Source organism: Brienomyrus brachyistius, chromosome 22 (assembly GCF_023856365.1).
Source record: "Brienomyrus brachyistius isolate T26 chromosome 22, BBRACH_0.4, whole genome shotgun sequence".
NCBI lineage: Eukaryota > Metazoa > Chordata > Actinopteri > Osteoglossiformes > Mormyridae > Brienomyrus > Brienomyrus brachyistius.
Window position 1 is genome coordinate 16,716,885 of NC_064554.1, and position 14,903 is coordinate 16,731,787.

The window sequence follows — 14,903 nt, forward strand, 5'->3', positions numbered from 1 at the left end:
TGACAGTGATTGGGTGGTGGGCGAGATTTGCTAAAAGTGGTGGCGAAGATCTTAGGTTCAGGGTGTCCTAATTTCTTGTTGCAGGGAGGTACATTTAATGAAACACCCCCCCCCCCCTTCATAAAAGCATCACCAACCTCTTGTGATTATAGCAGTCTTTCCAGCCAATCATGGTGGTTCTATATTATAGTGGTGGCTGAGAAAAGAAGCCTGATTACAGTGTGACTTTCTGTGGGACAGAATCAGGAAGCGACTGACATTATGGGGTAATACAGGTTTTCCTGAAACCACCTTTCTCCCCCCTCTGCCCATCCTGCGGAACTGGCAGTGATATCGATTAAAGTGGCAGCGTTGGTTCCTTTAAATAGGAGTTTGTCATACGGGATCATGAATAACTGGAGGAGCCGTTTGGTTTAAGTTCACGGCCCTTTCATATTTTCTTTGACGTAAGGATATTGGGACAAAAAAACTGGAGATTAAATTGTGAGTTTAAAAACTTGATTTTTTTCGTTGCGTCGTTATGGATGACCAGCGTTGCATGCATAATGATGTAGTACGCACAGAACCCAGAAAGATTTAGTATTTTAGTACTGAAATGCTGTAACATGGTATATCACAGGTTAAACAAAAAGGAGTTAGACCACTCCAGACAACACATTACTTTTGGGTCCAAAGTATAGCCAGTTCTTCACTGACCAAAGGTGTCTCTGGATCATGTGAGATTGAATGCTGGGAAGGCGAAGAGCAGGGCTGTCAGGTTAGTCCGATGAACTTTGCTTCCGCAGTGATCTCTGACCTGCACTGGATACAGAAGAGGTCTTTGGGTTCTGCGGTAACGGAACCGCTGAAGGCCTGTTCCCAAAACGTGTGGATCTGACCCTACCCCACTGCGCAGTGATTAAGCTCTCACCCTCACGGGCCGCCTGCATCCATGACGTGCTGGGTTTGCATTACAGTCTTTGTCCTTTCATCACTCCGAACAGGCGCCCAGGTCCTCGGCTCCAGTGATGAACAGACCGACGCAGGATATCGGTGGGGACACATGGACACACCTCGTAACACTGTTAGAGTTGTTAAATGAAGGAAATGCGACCAGAACTCAGAGCTGCCACGACTACAGCAACCAAAAACATGCAAAGATTTTTAGAGGAAGACAGATTTGGTTTCCTTCTATACCAAGATTCAAAAATCCATGTCACTGGATACACCAAACTGTACTAAAGATAATCACTGGAATGCAAATTCTTTGAAGTTAAAAAATCTTTTTTTAACAATATACAGGTTCATGATTTAAATAACTATGAAATGGCCCAAGATATGAATCAAGTATATATACAAGTTAGATCTCTTAGTTGTCATCAATATGGACTGGTGTAAATTTATATTTCAATAATCAAGAGCATTGCTCTGCATTTTGCACACTGGATGGCATGTAAATAGTTAGTACTGGCATCTTGGGGGAGTTGGGTCTTTTCAGATATTTATCAGCAGTGGTGCTAGTCTGAAACAATCGCTGGCACCTAAAGGCGACTTTTTGTACATCAGTGTCTACTGATGATTTCATAGCATCTGTACTATATGATCAAACCGCAAAGGAACTCTCTAGGACCCAGATATTAACGTAAATCAGGTGTCTAATGAACAGAAGGCAATTCTGCTCAGAAGCAGTAGATTTGATATTTATGTGTATGCTGTGAAAATGAAACTCTTGGGAATGATTAAAAGGTTAATGCTGGAAGCAATTTCAGTTTCCTGGTTTAAACAAAAAAAATGCAACCACTATAACACTACCCCTGGGATTTACTTAGCAAATGAAATATTAACTGCCAATTATCTTGGAAATAGTGTCCATACCCAGGAAAATATTGCCCTTCATGAGCAAATTTATCTGGGGAAATCTGGAGATCTGGTTTTGTCGCCATACTGGACTGTAACCCTTTACCTTAAATATTGCAACCACAGCCAACAACAAACACAATACGATTCCTACCCTATACTACCTTCGGGCCAACCAACAAATGCAGAATACAAACCCCTTTATGGTGTCAATCAATTATTTATTTTTTTGGTGGATGTAGATTCTTAGTAATGAACCACTTTTTACACTAGCGGCCCCCTGCTTTTCCAGCTGGCTTCCCTACCCCCGTACAAATTAAGTGCTGACAAGTCATGTAAGAAAGTAAACTCAGCCATTAACTGCCAAACACACCACAAAACCGTCTCCCTGGGTGGTTTCATAAGCTATATCCAAGTTAAAATAAACCGGAGACTGAATCTATTTTTCTACTAAAACTTTATTAAATCATGTTAAGTCACACCTTTAGTGCCACATACATCCATAACACACACACTTGTGCAGATAATCTTAAATCACAGAATCGGGTCCTTACATATAGTAAACACAATTTAAAAAGTACCTCTCAGCTCCACGTAAAATTTTCTAATGCCTAAAAATAACGGTCAAAATTGAAAACTCTTGTCTTCATTAGGGACAAGTTGAGCTCCAAGGGACTTAAAGAGAGAAATAAAAAAATCTTCCAAGAATGTGACGATGACCGCGGGGACCCGAGGAGACGGGAAACAGGGCTGTAAACCAATGAGGGAATCGCTGATGAAAGAAATGTAAACATGGTGATTATTCCCATTGGCCGGATACGTGTCAAGGGGCGGGATGATAGGAGGGATTTACAGAGATTGGCCAGTGCAGACAGGTGCGGCAGAGAGAGCGGATGCTAGTCGCTAAACCATCACCGCAGTGTCGTAGCGAACGTGGTGGCATGGTGGTCACAGCTCCCGGGGGTGTTTGTGCCTCAGATTTAACTGGCAGGTCTCCACCAATGAGAGGAAAAAGAAGAGTCTCATACCTCACTTCCTCCCTAGTGCTTGCCCATCCTTCTGAATGACAGTTCCTGTCTCCTACCCGAAGTCCCACTTCTGGGCGTGGCTGAGGCAAAGGTGAGGGGGGCGGGGCTACGTGCGAAGCCTCCTCTTGTCGTCGAAGAGGCGGCGTACCGTGTAGACCTGGGTGAGGGCCACGCCCAGGAGGACCAGCATGTTCACGCAGGACCAGAAGGAAACGCGCCATAGGTTGTCCTCCAGTAGATTGCGGTCACGTGCCTCAAACACGCGCAGAGACATCTGCATCTGCCGGCTGCGTTCCAGGCGACGGTGAACCGAGTCTATTGAATCCTGGGGGGGGGGGGGGGGAGGGGAGGGGGGGGCAGTATGAGATTAACCAGAATGAGGGGTTAAAAGATTCAAAGTTGGTGGGGGTTTGGTGCCCTTCTCACCCTGATGTCCTCCAGCTTGTACTCCAGCAGACTCTCGGGTTCCGCTATGTCCGCCCAGTCGTCCTCCCCCCCTGCGTCGCCCCCCGGACCCTCCAGAATCACCTCAAAGAACACCATCTTCTCCGAGAACCTGCTGAAGCTGTTGTCGAAGCAGATCCTATAGTCTCCCTCCTCTGTGGGCTCCACCCTGTGATAAGGTCACCATCAGAGGAGCACGGACAGAGAGGACAAGAAGAGAGGGTGAACGCGAGAGAGAGAGAGAGAGAGAGAGAGAGAGAGAGAGAGAGAGAGAGAGAGAGAGAGAGAGAGAGGAGAGAGAGAGAGAGAGAGAGAGAGAGAGAGAGAGAGAGAGAGAGAGACCACTCCATTAGCAATAAGTGCTACTATACACTAGTGAACCAATGAGAAAAGACAGTAAATTACAGCTACACACCATTCAACCAATTAGAAAAGACAGTAACATAATTTAAAGGAAGACAAACACAGTCACTAAGATTCAAAATGGAGGGTGGATCGAGGGGGACAGGAAACTGGCAGACAGGTCCACACAGGTCATCCATGACTGTTTAACATTCACCAGCCTTCTCATTAGATAATCAAATTCATGGAGGACCATGTGCTGGAGATCGTGCTGGGAAGGAAATCTCACTCACGTGTGGATCCCGTCCGACTTGCGGAACTCCGAGGTCAGCTGGTACCCGATGGGGGAGATGATGGTGAAGTCAACATCCATACCTGCCCCTGCGATCACCTAGGCAACAAGGAACAGGTATATCCAGATGAAGAGGTCCCTCAGAGAGAGGAAAAAACAGATAAATGCCAAAGACCATGATGTGACATAGAACAGATATGGATTTTTAGGAAGGCAGCAGAAAAGTTTCTAGGTTTTAAATGAAAAAGAAAAAAAATAAATAAATAAATGAGAGACTTTCGCCCAAAGTTTTTCCTGACCGTTTTTACTTGGAGATTTTGCAAACCTGAAAACCACAAGCGATGCCTGCCAGTGGTGCGAGTTTGAATATTCAAACATTAAGGCATGATTTTATCATCATTGCTGGGAGCACTCTGCACACAGGTCACCTAACACAGTGACTGTCTGTACTGGAAGGTAACAGACAGCGGCATACGGGTAGGATAGAGGGGATTGGGGGGGGGGGGGGGCTTGTGTACAAGGGGTAAGCAGGACCAAATTAGAGTCTTATCTCACAGTCTCTGGGGCAGAATGGAGGGGCACCATTTCTACTGGGGGGTGGGGGAAGGGGGAGTGTTTACACTATAGGGGTAACATGACAAGCCAGGAAAACAGCCGGCCGGCAACGCAACGCCAAGCTTCAGCTTTATATAGCAGAGTCACGACAGAGTCGATATAGGAGACTCCTGCATCAAACAAGCCTGTCCACACCACTCTACGAACCCACTCTCCACAGCCATGGTCTGGATATGCCATCCAGAACCAGGCAAGGCCAGGACAAAGGGGCTGCTTCCGCTTAGGTATCTTAAGGGGAGGCATTGTGGGTGTGGCTTCAGATACACTGGGCGGGGCCTGTGAGGGAAGACCCGCCTCCCACATGGACTCTACATCTGTGGGGGGCTTACGCACATAAACCAAGCCTTGGGCACAATGAACACTGTTTGGAAACATGAACCAAAAGGTGTTTGGACTTGTAAACTCTCATTGGTCCCTAAATTTACACCATGTGACCTCTGACCCAAATCTAATCTCCCTGAAATGTATCTATATTCCTCAAGCCACCCCCATGACCAGGATCAGAGAGCCGGCTAAGCAGCCTTACTGCAAGACAGCGCAGGCTGGCTCAGTGACGTTAACACACAGGACCAGCATGCCTACATGTCTTTGCCTGATGTCAAAACACAGTACAGTTTATTCAGGGAATTTTCTGAGTGTAGCCACGTGCGTTTTATCCTACTTCTTTATCTGCAGTTTGACAAATACATAGAAAAACCTTCCAACATTATACAATACACTGATGATGCTGGTCCAATATGCAAAGTCCGATCCACATACAAATCGAGTGCTTAAAAAATAAAGGGGGGGACACTGTTCTTGTTTTAGTTCGGCGGATCGAGTAATATATGATTATATGCAAGAGAGGAAACTGGGAACAAGACGCAAAATAGAGGCGAACCTGCACCGTAACAAAATCTTTTAAACACTAAACATCAGGTACTAGTCGCCCGGACATAAATACTGTTAGTGTCGTATCACACTACCTGAAACGAATCCTATATATAACCACTGCCAACGAAATTCAGTTTTCTGAGTAACCTACGGCACTACTACGTGAACCGGATTAGATTAGCACTGTAAGAGGAGGAGCTATATTATTTTGCGGTTACTGTCGTGGCAATTTTATATTCGTGGAAACTTGAAAAAAAAAAGCTAATTACAACAAGGAAGTATCACCTCGACTCCTATACAGACACAACACGCCGCTTCTAAAAATGTCTGACTTAATTAAAACGCAATCACATCCGCCATCATTTATCTAGGTAATACGCACTGTCAGCGCATGCAAGGAGAAATGTTCTGCAATGTAACGTGCTTTCTTCCCCCCTCCAAAAAAAAATCAGATTTATCATCCAGGCATTCCCCTACAAAGCATGCTTTCCACCCGCTTGAGCAATGCAGGACATGATGGCCAGCCACGTACAAACATGACAGTTTCACCTGATACTCCACTTCCATGGAGCCGTTCTTCGAGGCTGTTTGGTAGAAACACTCCATTTTCCCAGCAGGCAGGAGAAAGGTGAGTTCGGTGTCCTGATTTTGTCCAAAAGCCCCAATCAAATCCAAACACTGACTCAGGATTACAGTTAAAAATAATCCAGCAGGGCTTGAAATCGCGCTCCTTCGGCAGGTTCCCATATCTGCACCCCTGTTTACCCAAATCCGATTAAACAGTGCCAGCGTGCTCCCAGGACGCACTGTCACTACACCTCTACCTACCGCCTAGGCCAGCAACTTCCTTAATCTCTCTTTTTTTCTGGTTATTTTACTCTTGTGAACTTTCAGAGCTCGCGATTGGCTGGAGCGCTGTTGTGATTGAGGTCTATCCGTGCCAATCAAGTGGGACGCACGTCCGCTTAACCAATGATGTGCGAGGGACGTGTCGCGACGACGGTGGTGGGCGTGGCGTAGCGCTCTGAGAGGCGATAAACACTTTGAGGTGTTTGTTGAGTGGTAAGGGCCTGAAGGCATGTAATTCGATGTTTAATCTGGCATTCCTTTACTGCAGTGGAAATTACGACACATTTACCAACCAGTCTCCCCCTTCCATCAGTGCATTTAAACGCTTATGCTTGTCAGGATCCCAGGGGTGCCTCAAGCCTAAATTTGGCAGGATAGGGCTTAACGCAGAGCCCTGAATACGATGCTATTCCAGTTCATATCAGGCAAATTTGTAAATTATAGTTTTTTTCCCACTGAAATTTACATCAGCGATACATTTTACAAAGGAAAAAAACATTCTCTGATTCGTTAAATGCGTTACTTAGTTTATCGTGTTTTCGTTAAGTCTTGTTGAACATTTTGCAGAAAATTAGCAAATGAAATGTCTCTAACCCTGACACAAATCAACAGAGTTTTCTAAAATTTCATTTGAAAATATATAAAAATCCACAGATAGGTTGAATCCTCTTTATGGCTCTAGAGGGTGCTGTAAACACAAAATAAAATCACATTGGAGGCAGAGGGTCATATATTACGTCTGTAGGAGGACATGTAGGCCTATATGGGACAGCAAATCTCATTGTGCCCCCCCCCCCCCCGCCGCCACCTGATCCCTGTCCAGCCCTGAGAAAGTACAGTATGTATATACTAAAAGTAATTTCGTGTTTAGAATGTAACCCATTTGCAATTTGATATTAGTGTATTAGCCCCAACCCTAACCTCACCTTCACTCATTAAGTCCCATCTAGTATTCTCTACACACCACAGTGATACATGATATGCAGCTGGTTGGATATTGTTTAACATTCAGCGTCAGATGGTGAGACAGCCCTGTTCCTTTGTGAAGCTCTCTGACTAGCGCAGGCCAAAAGATTTGCTGATCGTTTATGTCAGATTCAACATATGCAACATATTTTTTTCATGTCTTCGAACTATGTTGTCTTACAGAGAGCAGGGAAGCAGGCACAGGAGTCGGGCAGTCGGGTGAACACCAGGTTTATTTGAAATAGATACATTCAGGAACACAGAACGACGTCAATAACTGATGGAACATACACTGACACGCAGTTGAGTACACTGGGCTAATTAAACATAACTAGAAACAGCTGGTAACACTGGGAGTCCACATGGGGTAGATGAGGGGGCGTGGCAGACAGGAGGATGAGCACGATTGGGGCATGACAGGAACCCCCCCCCCCAAAGGCAGGCACTTGAGGTGCTCCTAAAGGAACCGAAGGGGACATGACAGGACTCAACAGCACCTGGGGGAACAAAAGCAAAAAACCTCAATGGGAACAATAAAGGGACAAGGGACAAGTAGGACAACAAGAACCAGGACAGCAACTCACAAAACGCAGACACAAATTCGGACATCAAGGACGTAAACACGAGACCAAGGAAGGGGACAATGAAGGAACAACACAAGGGGCAAAGATGCAAAGGGCTAGGAGAACCGGGAGATGTGCATCTAGGACGAGTGTGAGGAGGAGGTGCGTCTTGGGAGCCGGCACAGCGAGGACTTCCGAAGCCAGGTGACCCATGTGTGACGAACACCAGCAGATCTAGTACCGTGATGTGAGTTTCACTATCAGCTATGGGGAAGCAAGCGGGATTTGAGTCAGGTTTTAATGGACTCCCCGAGGAATTTGCCCCCCCCGCAATTCTTCCGCTTCTTCTTTTTACTTGCAGCTTTCGTCAGAGCTGGGGAACACTTCAGGCAGTTCTGCCAGTAAACAATAAGGTAATCCACAGTCCAGGCCTACCTGCCTCCTCATCGTTTCTGCCACCCCTCTTCTCAGCCGTAGTAAGTTCTGCCGAACCTCCTCTACGTGGTGTGGAACTTTGGCTCGGGGAGATCCGCTCCAGAATATCCCTCGACCGGGGTAACAAGGGCTCTAGCCACGGGATCTTCCTGGACCTTGGGCTGCCGAAGCCAGTAAATCACCTCGTCTGCCTAAGACATGTAGTCTTCCTCTGTGAGGCGAGACGTCTTTTTTTGGAGTCCGGTCATTACACACGCTGGCAGAGAGCAGGAAAGCAGGCACAGGGGTCGGGGCAGTCGGGTGAACACCAAGTTTATTTGGAATACAAACCTAAAGAAAACGGAATGATATCATTGACAAGACTGGGGAGACATACACTGACACACACTTAAATACACTGGACTAAGCAAACACAACTGGAAACAACTGGAAACATGGGTTCTTGTACGAGGCCCTTAAGCCCCCAGCTCCACAGGCAGTGCTGCAGGTGGTTGCCCTTCACTGCAAAGCTTTCTTTCACCTACATATGTGTCTATGTGTCATGGAGAGCATGATGGGTAGGCAAAAAGAAGAGATCACTGAAGTGTCATTATTATTATTATTATTATTAATACACAACATACCTGGTACACCATCACTAAACTCTAATAGCTAAAACAGTGACCCAAAGTGAGCTCAGAGCAGGGTTGGGATGTTTCTTACATGATGTCATCAGCAATGTGAACAATAAACGTTATTACCGTTCCTCTCCTTATCATGTGACTGAATATTCCCAGAATGCATCATAATTACACCAAAATAGCGCATGTAAAGTCAGCCAATGAGACGACAGCAGCAGTAAATGCTGCGCGGTGCTTTTTTAATATCCCGAACTGAAACCGCCGCAATCTTTCTGTTTCTGGGCATTTCCTAAGACTTCTGCTTTTCTGTGACCATCTCATCCGGACTCAAAACCACGTCACTGCAGATGGATCTGCTAATGAATCTTCTAATTGCGGGTTTTGATGTTGACGATGACCATTTGCTGCAAAAACACGGAGAGGCTCTTGTTCCAAAACAAAGTTTAGGTGAGATTGCTCCATCTTATCTTCTGGGTTGGGATTTGCGCAAACCCATTCTGTGTTTCTAATGTGCAGTCAAACCCAGAGCTGGGTCAGTGATAATCAGGGTTGGGGGCGGTGGGGTGGGCAGACAGAGATGGAAGGCTTTTGGTCCACACTCAGGTTGACGATTGTCCAGGAGGCCCAAAGGACAGTCACAGGGTGTCCTCAGAGATGTTATTATTCACATTAACATTGCTTAGTGCTTAGTCCAAAGGGACATACAAGTGAGGCAAATACCACATTGCAAATATATGGTTGCCAATGAGCTAACTAGGCGTAAGTGTAGCTAGGCTGAGCTTCAAAGTACAACTGTAAGCAGTACTGGAGCAGGAGCTACACAAGAACTTCCAAATAAAGCAGGAACCTAATAAGACGACTACATAAATCAGTAGGTAAAGTGCAACACTAAGAGTGTTAATGGAACTTGGAGTGGCGTAGGTTAGGTGAGGTATGACTTTTGAGGCATTTCTTGAAGGTGGACAGGAAATCTGATGACTGGATGTGTTTCAGCAGCCCGGTCCATCATTAAGAAACCACATATGGGAAATGTCTAGACTGACACTTCTCACAAAAGTGGCTTTTGGTCGCTGACTGAAGAGGGTGAAATTATGCAATTTGCACAACATGAAGAAATGTAAAATGTAGATTCTCTGACTGCAGTGAGAAATATTTTATCATTCACTATCTCCTAGCTACTTGTGTTTTCAATTAGGGGTTAGAGTAGCTCTTGATACATACTGGTATATTCACAGAACCTGAACATACACTGCATGGACAAAAGTATTGGGACACACCTCTTAATCGTTGATTTCAGGTGGTTTTCTTTTCAGATCCATTGCCACAGGTGTATAAAATCAAGCACCTAGCCATACAAACATTTGTGAAGGAATGGGTCGTTCTGCAGAGCGTGGTGCTGTCACAGGATGCCATAAGTCAGTTTGTGAAATTTCTTCCCTGCTTGATATTCCATAGTCAGATGTAAGTGATATTCTTGCAAAGCAGAGGTGTTTAGGAACGACAGAAACTCAGCCACAAATTGACAGACCACATGAACTTGAGCTGGGTAGTGCATAGTGCGCAAATGTCACCAACGCGATGTGGACGAGAGGTGCCAGGAGATCATTACCTGCCTGACTGCATTATGCAAGCTGTAATATTTGGTGGATCCGACCTCGGATCAAGTGGAAGTTAATGGATGGATGGAATTATAATGCTATGGGGTTGTTTTTCAGGGGCTGGACAGTGAAGGGGCAGTGAAGGGAACTCTTAATACTTCATCAACCCAATACATGGAGTATTCTATGCTTCCATCTTTGTGGGAACAGTTTGAGGAAGGAAGGCCCTTTTCTGTTCCAGTATGACCGTGCCCCAGTGCACAAAGCAAGGTCCATAAAGATATGATAGGGTGAGCTTGCTGTGAAATAACTTGCCTGGTCCACAAGGAGCCCCGACACCTATGGGATGAAGTAGAATGGAAATTGCAAGCCAGGCCTTCACTTCCAACATCGGTGCCTTTAATTATCCATCCATGACTTTACTGATCGCCAACCTTGACCCACAGATAAACATTCAAACCCCTTTAAAAGGTCACTTTGAGTTTATGCACTACAAAAAAAAAGTAAACACGTGACAGACAGAAAGCAGGGAAGTGAGTCTGATGCAGGAGCAAGTAGAGGGGAAGTGTTAACACACGAGTGCTCTGTGCAGCAGCGTATTGTCACACATGTAAAAGCGGCTGATGAGAGAGACGAGCAGCACTGGTCTACCTGAGGGAGGCGACAGAGGGAGTCTTCAGACAGCCTCTTTAACTGCCCGTCAATTTAATTTTTCTCTTGTTCATATTTTTGCAGCTCTTCCGGGCCAGCGGCTCTCTGATCTCTCGACTGAGGAATTTTACTTTCTGTTCAGAAGTGGAGGAAGGTATTTTTAAATATTAGTTGTATTTTCATTGGTTTTTCACTTCGCCCGTCCAATCGGCGTGGATGCCAGGTTGGACTCTTGGACTCTCCAGATGAACATCTCCTGTATCCTCTATCCAGGCTGCTGCAGCGATGACCCAGGACCCTCGGGAAGCTAGAGAAGCAATGGAGATGTATTCGCCAGCTTTCAAGGTGGACAGCCAGGCATGCTGCCTGCCCCAGATGATGACACCTCCTCCCCCTAGGCAGCGCCAGGTGGGACAGACGGTGCTGTATCTGCTGCTGGCCGTGACTCTGTGTGGCGTCATGGTGGAGGCCTGCTTCATCTACAAGCTGTACGACACCATGGCGATGGTAAGGGGCTCTGCCAAGCAGCCATACAGCACGCGTCTGTGACTCGGTCCTACATCTATGAATAATGAATAATGCAGTACTGTTCACAAGCCTTAAGCAGGCAAAAGAAATGATGTTTAAATTATCTTCTTGTCGGTGTAAAACTATGATATTATGTCTGTCAAAATGAATCAACTTAGCCATTTCAAAGCTTCTCCTGAAATCACCCCAGTATTAGCAGCAGCCATAAAGATCAATGTATTTTTTTACTCGACCGCTACACCACCTTGTTTGGGTAATCAATACCTCATAGAGTTATTTAATAAAATTATTTGATTGAGCTGGTGGTAAAATTTAACGAATACACGGAATGGCTGAGGTGCTCAATCAGAACCCGGAAAATACAACTACGGGCCTGTATCGGGTTTGTTCGGGTTTAAGAGTGTGGGCTAAACGTAAGTGAGCGAGGATGTGGTCCATTTAAACTAGGGAATCTGACAAGTTATTCTGCATGTAAGCAAGAAATTCAGTTTCGTGATACAAGTCCCTGTTCTCTGTTTGGGGTCCCCCAGTTTAAATAGACTTGATCTGAGTTCACATACATTTAGCCCAGACTACCTTACGTTTGACCAACGTTAAATGTTTATATGTAGTCAGCCAACAGAACCTAATTGGTCTGCTAACGGTTTTCAAAGTCAGTGGGAAGGCCAATCCGCAAAAATTAGCGTCAGTAATTAGCGATTAGCGAAATCCTGCCCACCATCTGATTTTTCGGCCAGTAAATGCTAACAGTGATTGTATAATTGAAACGATAGTGACAATTCGAAAGTTTTAGACAACATCTGAACAGACTAAATGAAAATGTGCAAATGCAAAAATGCACTTTTTCGTTTAAGATTGTTAAAGGACTGTTAGGTGCTCACACATGCACACCTACGGACAATTAGCCTCAGCATGTTTTTGGACTGTGGGGGGAAACCGGAGTACCCGGAGGAAACCCCACGACGACATGGGGAGAACATGCAAACTCCACACACATGTGACCCAGGCGGAGACTCGAACCCGGGTCCCAGAGGTGTGAGGCAACAGTGCTAACCACTGCACCACCATGCCGCCCCCTGTTGGAGATCAATGTTTTAGAATAATTATTTTTGCGGGGGGCAGACATAAAAAAATAGGGTTAGGGTTATAAAATATCTCCACTTACCAAAGCCCTCAAAGAAACAGATTTGAGTGATGTCCAGGATCCATGGTAACATCTGCGATTGTCATTGTCTCAGGCGGACACCCCAACCACACAGAAGCGTCAGCAGGGTAGGAACCCCGATATTCACATTAGCGAACGAAGTTCTGACGTTGCTCATGTGTTCTTATTGAGCCTCCACTGTACAAGAAAAAAAATGTTTCATTTCCATTTTTACTTCCTGAAAGAATTACCGTAAAAAAATGAATCCTCCTTTTCTCTAACAGGCGAGAGGGATGCTACCGGCCAAAGATACTGGACTGAGGTTAAACCTCCGAGGCCGTCAGCACATCTGACAGGTGAGACGTCATTAAAAGCAAACTACAGTGCAGACCCTTTAATAAACACGAAGTGCTTTTCACTGTATCCAGTGTAAGCTGACAGTGATCGATTACTTTCCCTATCAAGCCGGCACACACCAACCCCGGGAAGACGGACTCATGATGTGGAGCTCCGTCGGGGGAGATGCGTTCACCCACGAGATGGACTACATCCAGGGGAAGCTCTTTGTGAAGACGGAGGGCTTCTACTTCATCTACTCCAAGGTGTTCTTCTCTGAGCCCAGCCGGGCCGCCTTCACCCACACGGTCCTGAAGTCCATCCCACGCATGCCCAATAGTGAACTGGAACTGATGCGAACTTTCCGATTTCTTGACAGGGGACAAACGAGGGGGGGCATGCTAAACAGCTACCTAGGGGGGGTGTACCTTCTGCACGAGGGTGACGCCATTTTTGTAAAGGTGCACAATCATACAGGGCTGCTGAGGCAGGTCCCTGCGGATAACTTCTTTGGCGCGTACATGTTGTAGATGACTATGGTTGTGGTTGTGCTTTTTTAAAATAATTTTTACAGCTTTAGCGATGCATTGAATCCGATTTCCAAGAGAGGAAAAAAAAGGTTGGGGGGCCCAATGTAATATGCTTTCATGGGGCCCAAAATTCCTAGCGGCCCCCATGTCTGTGACCTTTGGAGCTTTGAACGCTTGAAGAATTTTATGACTGTTTGAGGGTCGTCGGCTCACTCTCCAAAACGAAAGCTTTTATTTAGTTGTTAACGTTTCTGCAACTTTGGCAATTATTTGTTTATCGCTAATATTCATTACATTGTTATAACCTAATAAAACTTGTTTATTATTTTGAATAGAAGTCTGAATGCTTCATTGATGAAGAATCACAGACATAAATGTACTTTTATGTGTAATCTAGGCAATAAAGTAGTGTTTTGAAATGTTTGTGAAGGAACTGGTTTGTTAAAGAGAAAACCAGTGATAGGAGCTTGAGAGCTACTGAAATTCGCACCGACTGACCCGAATGGTGCTCATGGAAAGATTTCATAACCAGAGGGCACTTTCATATATACGCAGAATAAATTACCTTTATGCAAAGTTGTCTTGGTAATATTCTTCCTTTTCACAACTATAAACACACATAGAATTAAATCTGAAAGATGAAAATCCTGGATTAATCTTGACTTCGATACATATTGGATCCATTCTCTCTGTTGGAAGGTGTTTGTTTCCAGCTTTGCGTCGGGGTCTTTTCCTCCTGAAACATAAACACAACACAAATATGTCTTATTTTGGTTTCCGAGTAGTCAGTGGGCCTGGTGCCACACTTTGAGGCTGAGTGTAATGTGTTCGTGGGGACAAGAGGACCCCCAAAGCATGAAATATGATATTTCATCAAGCATCCTTGCAAAATGCATTTTTTTTCACGTCAGTGTTTCATGGTGGCCTGAAGCCGATACGGAACCCTTTTTGGGGCCCTAAAATAATGTCAAGTGGGGCCCCTTGCCCTAATAACATAATAACTGACACAACACAGGCCTCAGTCCGTTTCTAGCCAGTTGGGGGGGGGGTGCTAGTGGCCACTTTGTTAAGTTATGCCTTGGGTCAGCCTGGCAGCATATGGCATAAGGCTGTGCCCTGCATAGGGTGTCAGTCCACTTAACAGCTAAGTTATGTTTGTAAGTTATAGGTTTTTTTCATCTGGAATTGCCATTAAATCAAAGAAAAACTATAAAAATTTAATTATCTGATTGCTTCAATTTATTACGCAATTT

At 45.2% G+C, this 14,903-nt stretch overlaps 3 protein-coding genes across 4 annotated transcripts in view; 1 reads left to right on the forward strand and 2 right to left on the reverse strand.

Annotated features, from left to right (window-relative positions):
* Nucleotides 1–14,903, reverse strand: part of qtrt1 (queuine tRNA-ribosyltransferase 1) — a 138,684-nt gene that overhangs the window by 27,384 nt on the left and 96,397 nt on the right. The window lies entirely within an intron of this gene.
* On the reverse strand, nucleotides 2,277–6,304 carry tmed1a (transmembrane p24 trafficking protein 1a). Its single transcript, XM_048990752.1, has 4 exons — nucleotides 5,980–6,304; nucleotides 3,944–4,041; nucleotides 3,291–3,477; nucleotides 2,277–3,189 (listed from the first exon to the last, which is right to left on the reverse strand). The coding sequence occupies exons 1-4, from the start codon at nucleotides 6,175–6,177 to the stop codon at nucleotides 2,971–2,973; spliced, it is 702 nt and encodes a 233-aa protein (XP_048846709.1). The 5' UTR covers nucleotides 6,178–6,304; the 3' UTR covers nucleotides 2,277–2,970.
* On the forward strand, nucleotides 10,761–14,226 carry LOC125717610 (tumor necrosis factor ligand superfamily member 6-like). Its single transcript, XM_048990749.1, has 5 exons — nucleotides 10,761–11,266; nucleotides 11,386–11,619; nucleotides 12,879–12,912; nucleotides 13,069–13,140; nucleotides 13,250–14,226. The coding sequence occupies exons 2-5, from the start codon at nucleotides 11,398–11,400 to the stop codon at nucleotides 13,648–13,650; spliced, it is 729 nt and encodes a 242-aa protein (XP_048846706.1). The 5' UTR covers nucleotides 10,761–11,266; nucleotides 11,386–11,397; the 3' UTR covers nucleotides 13,651–14,226.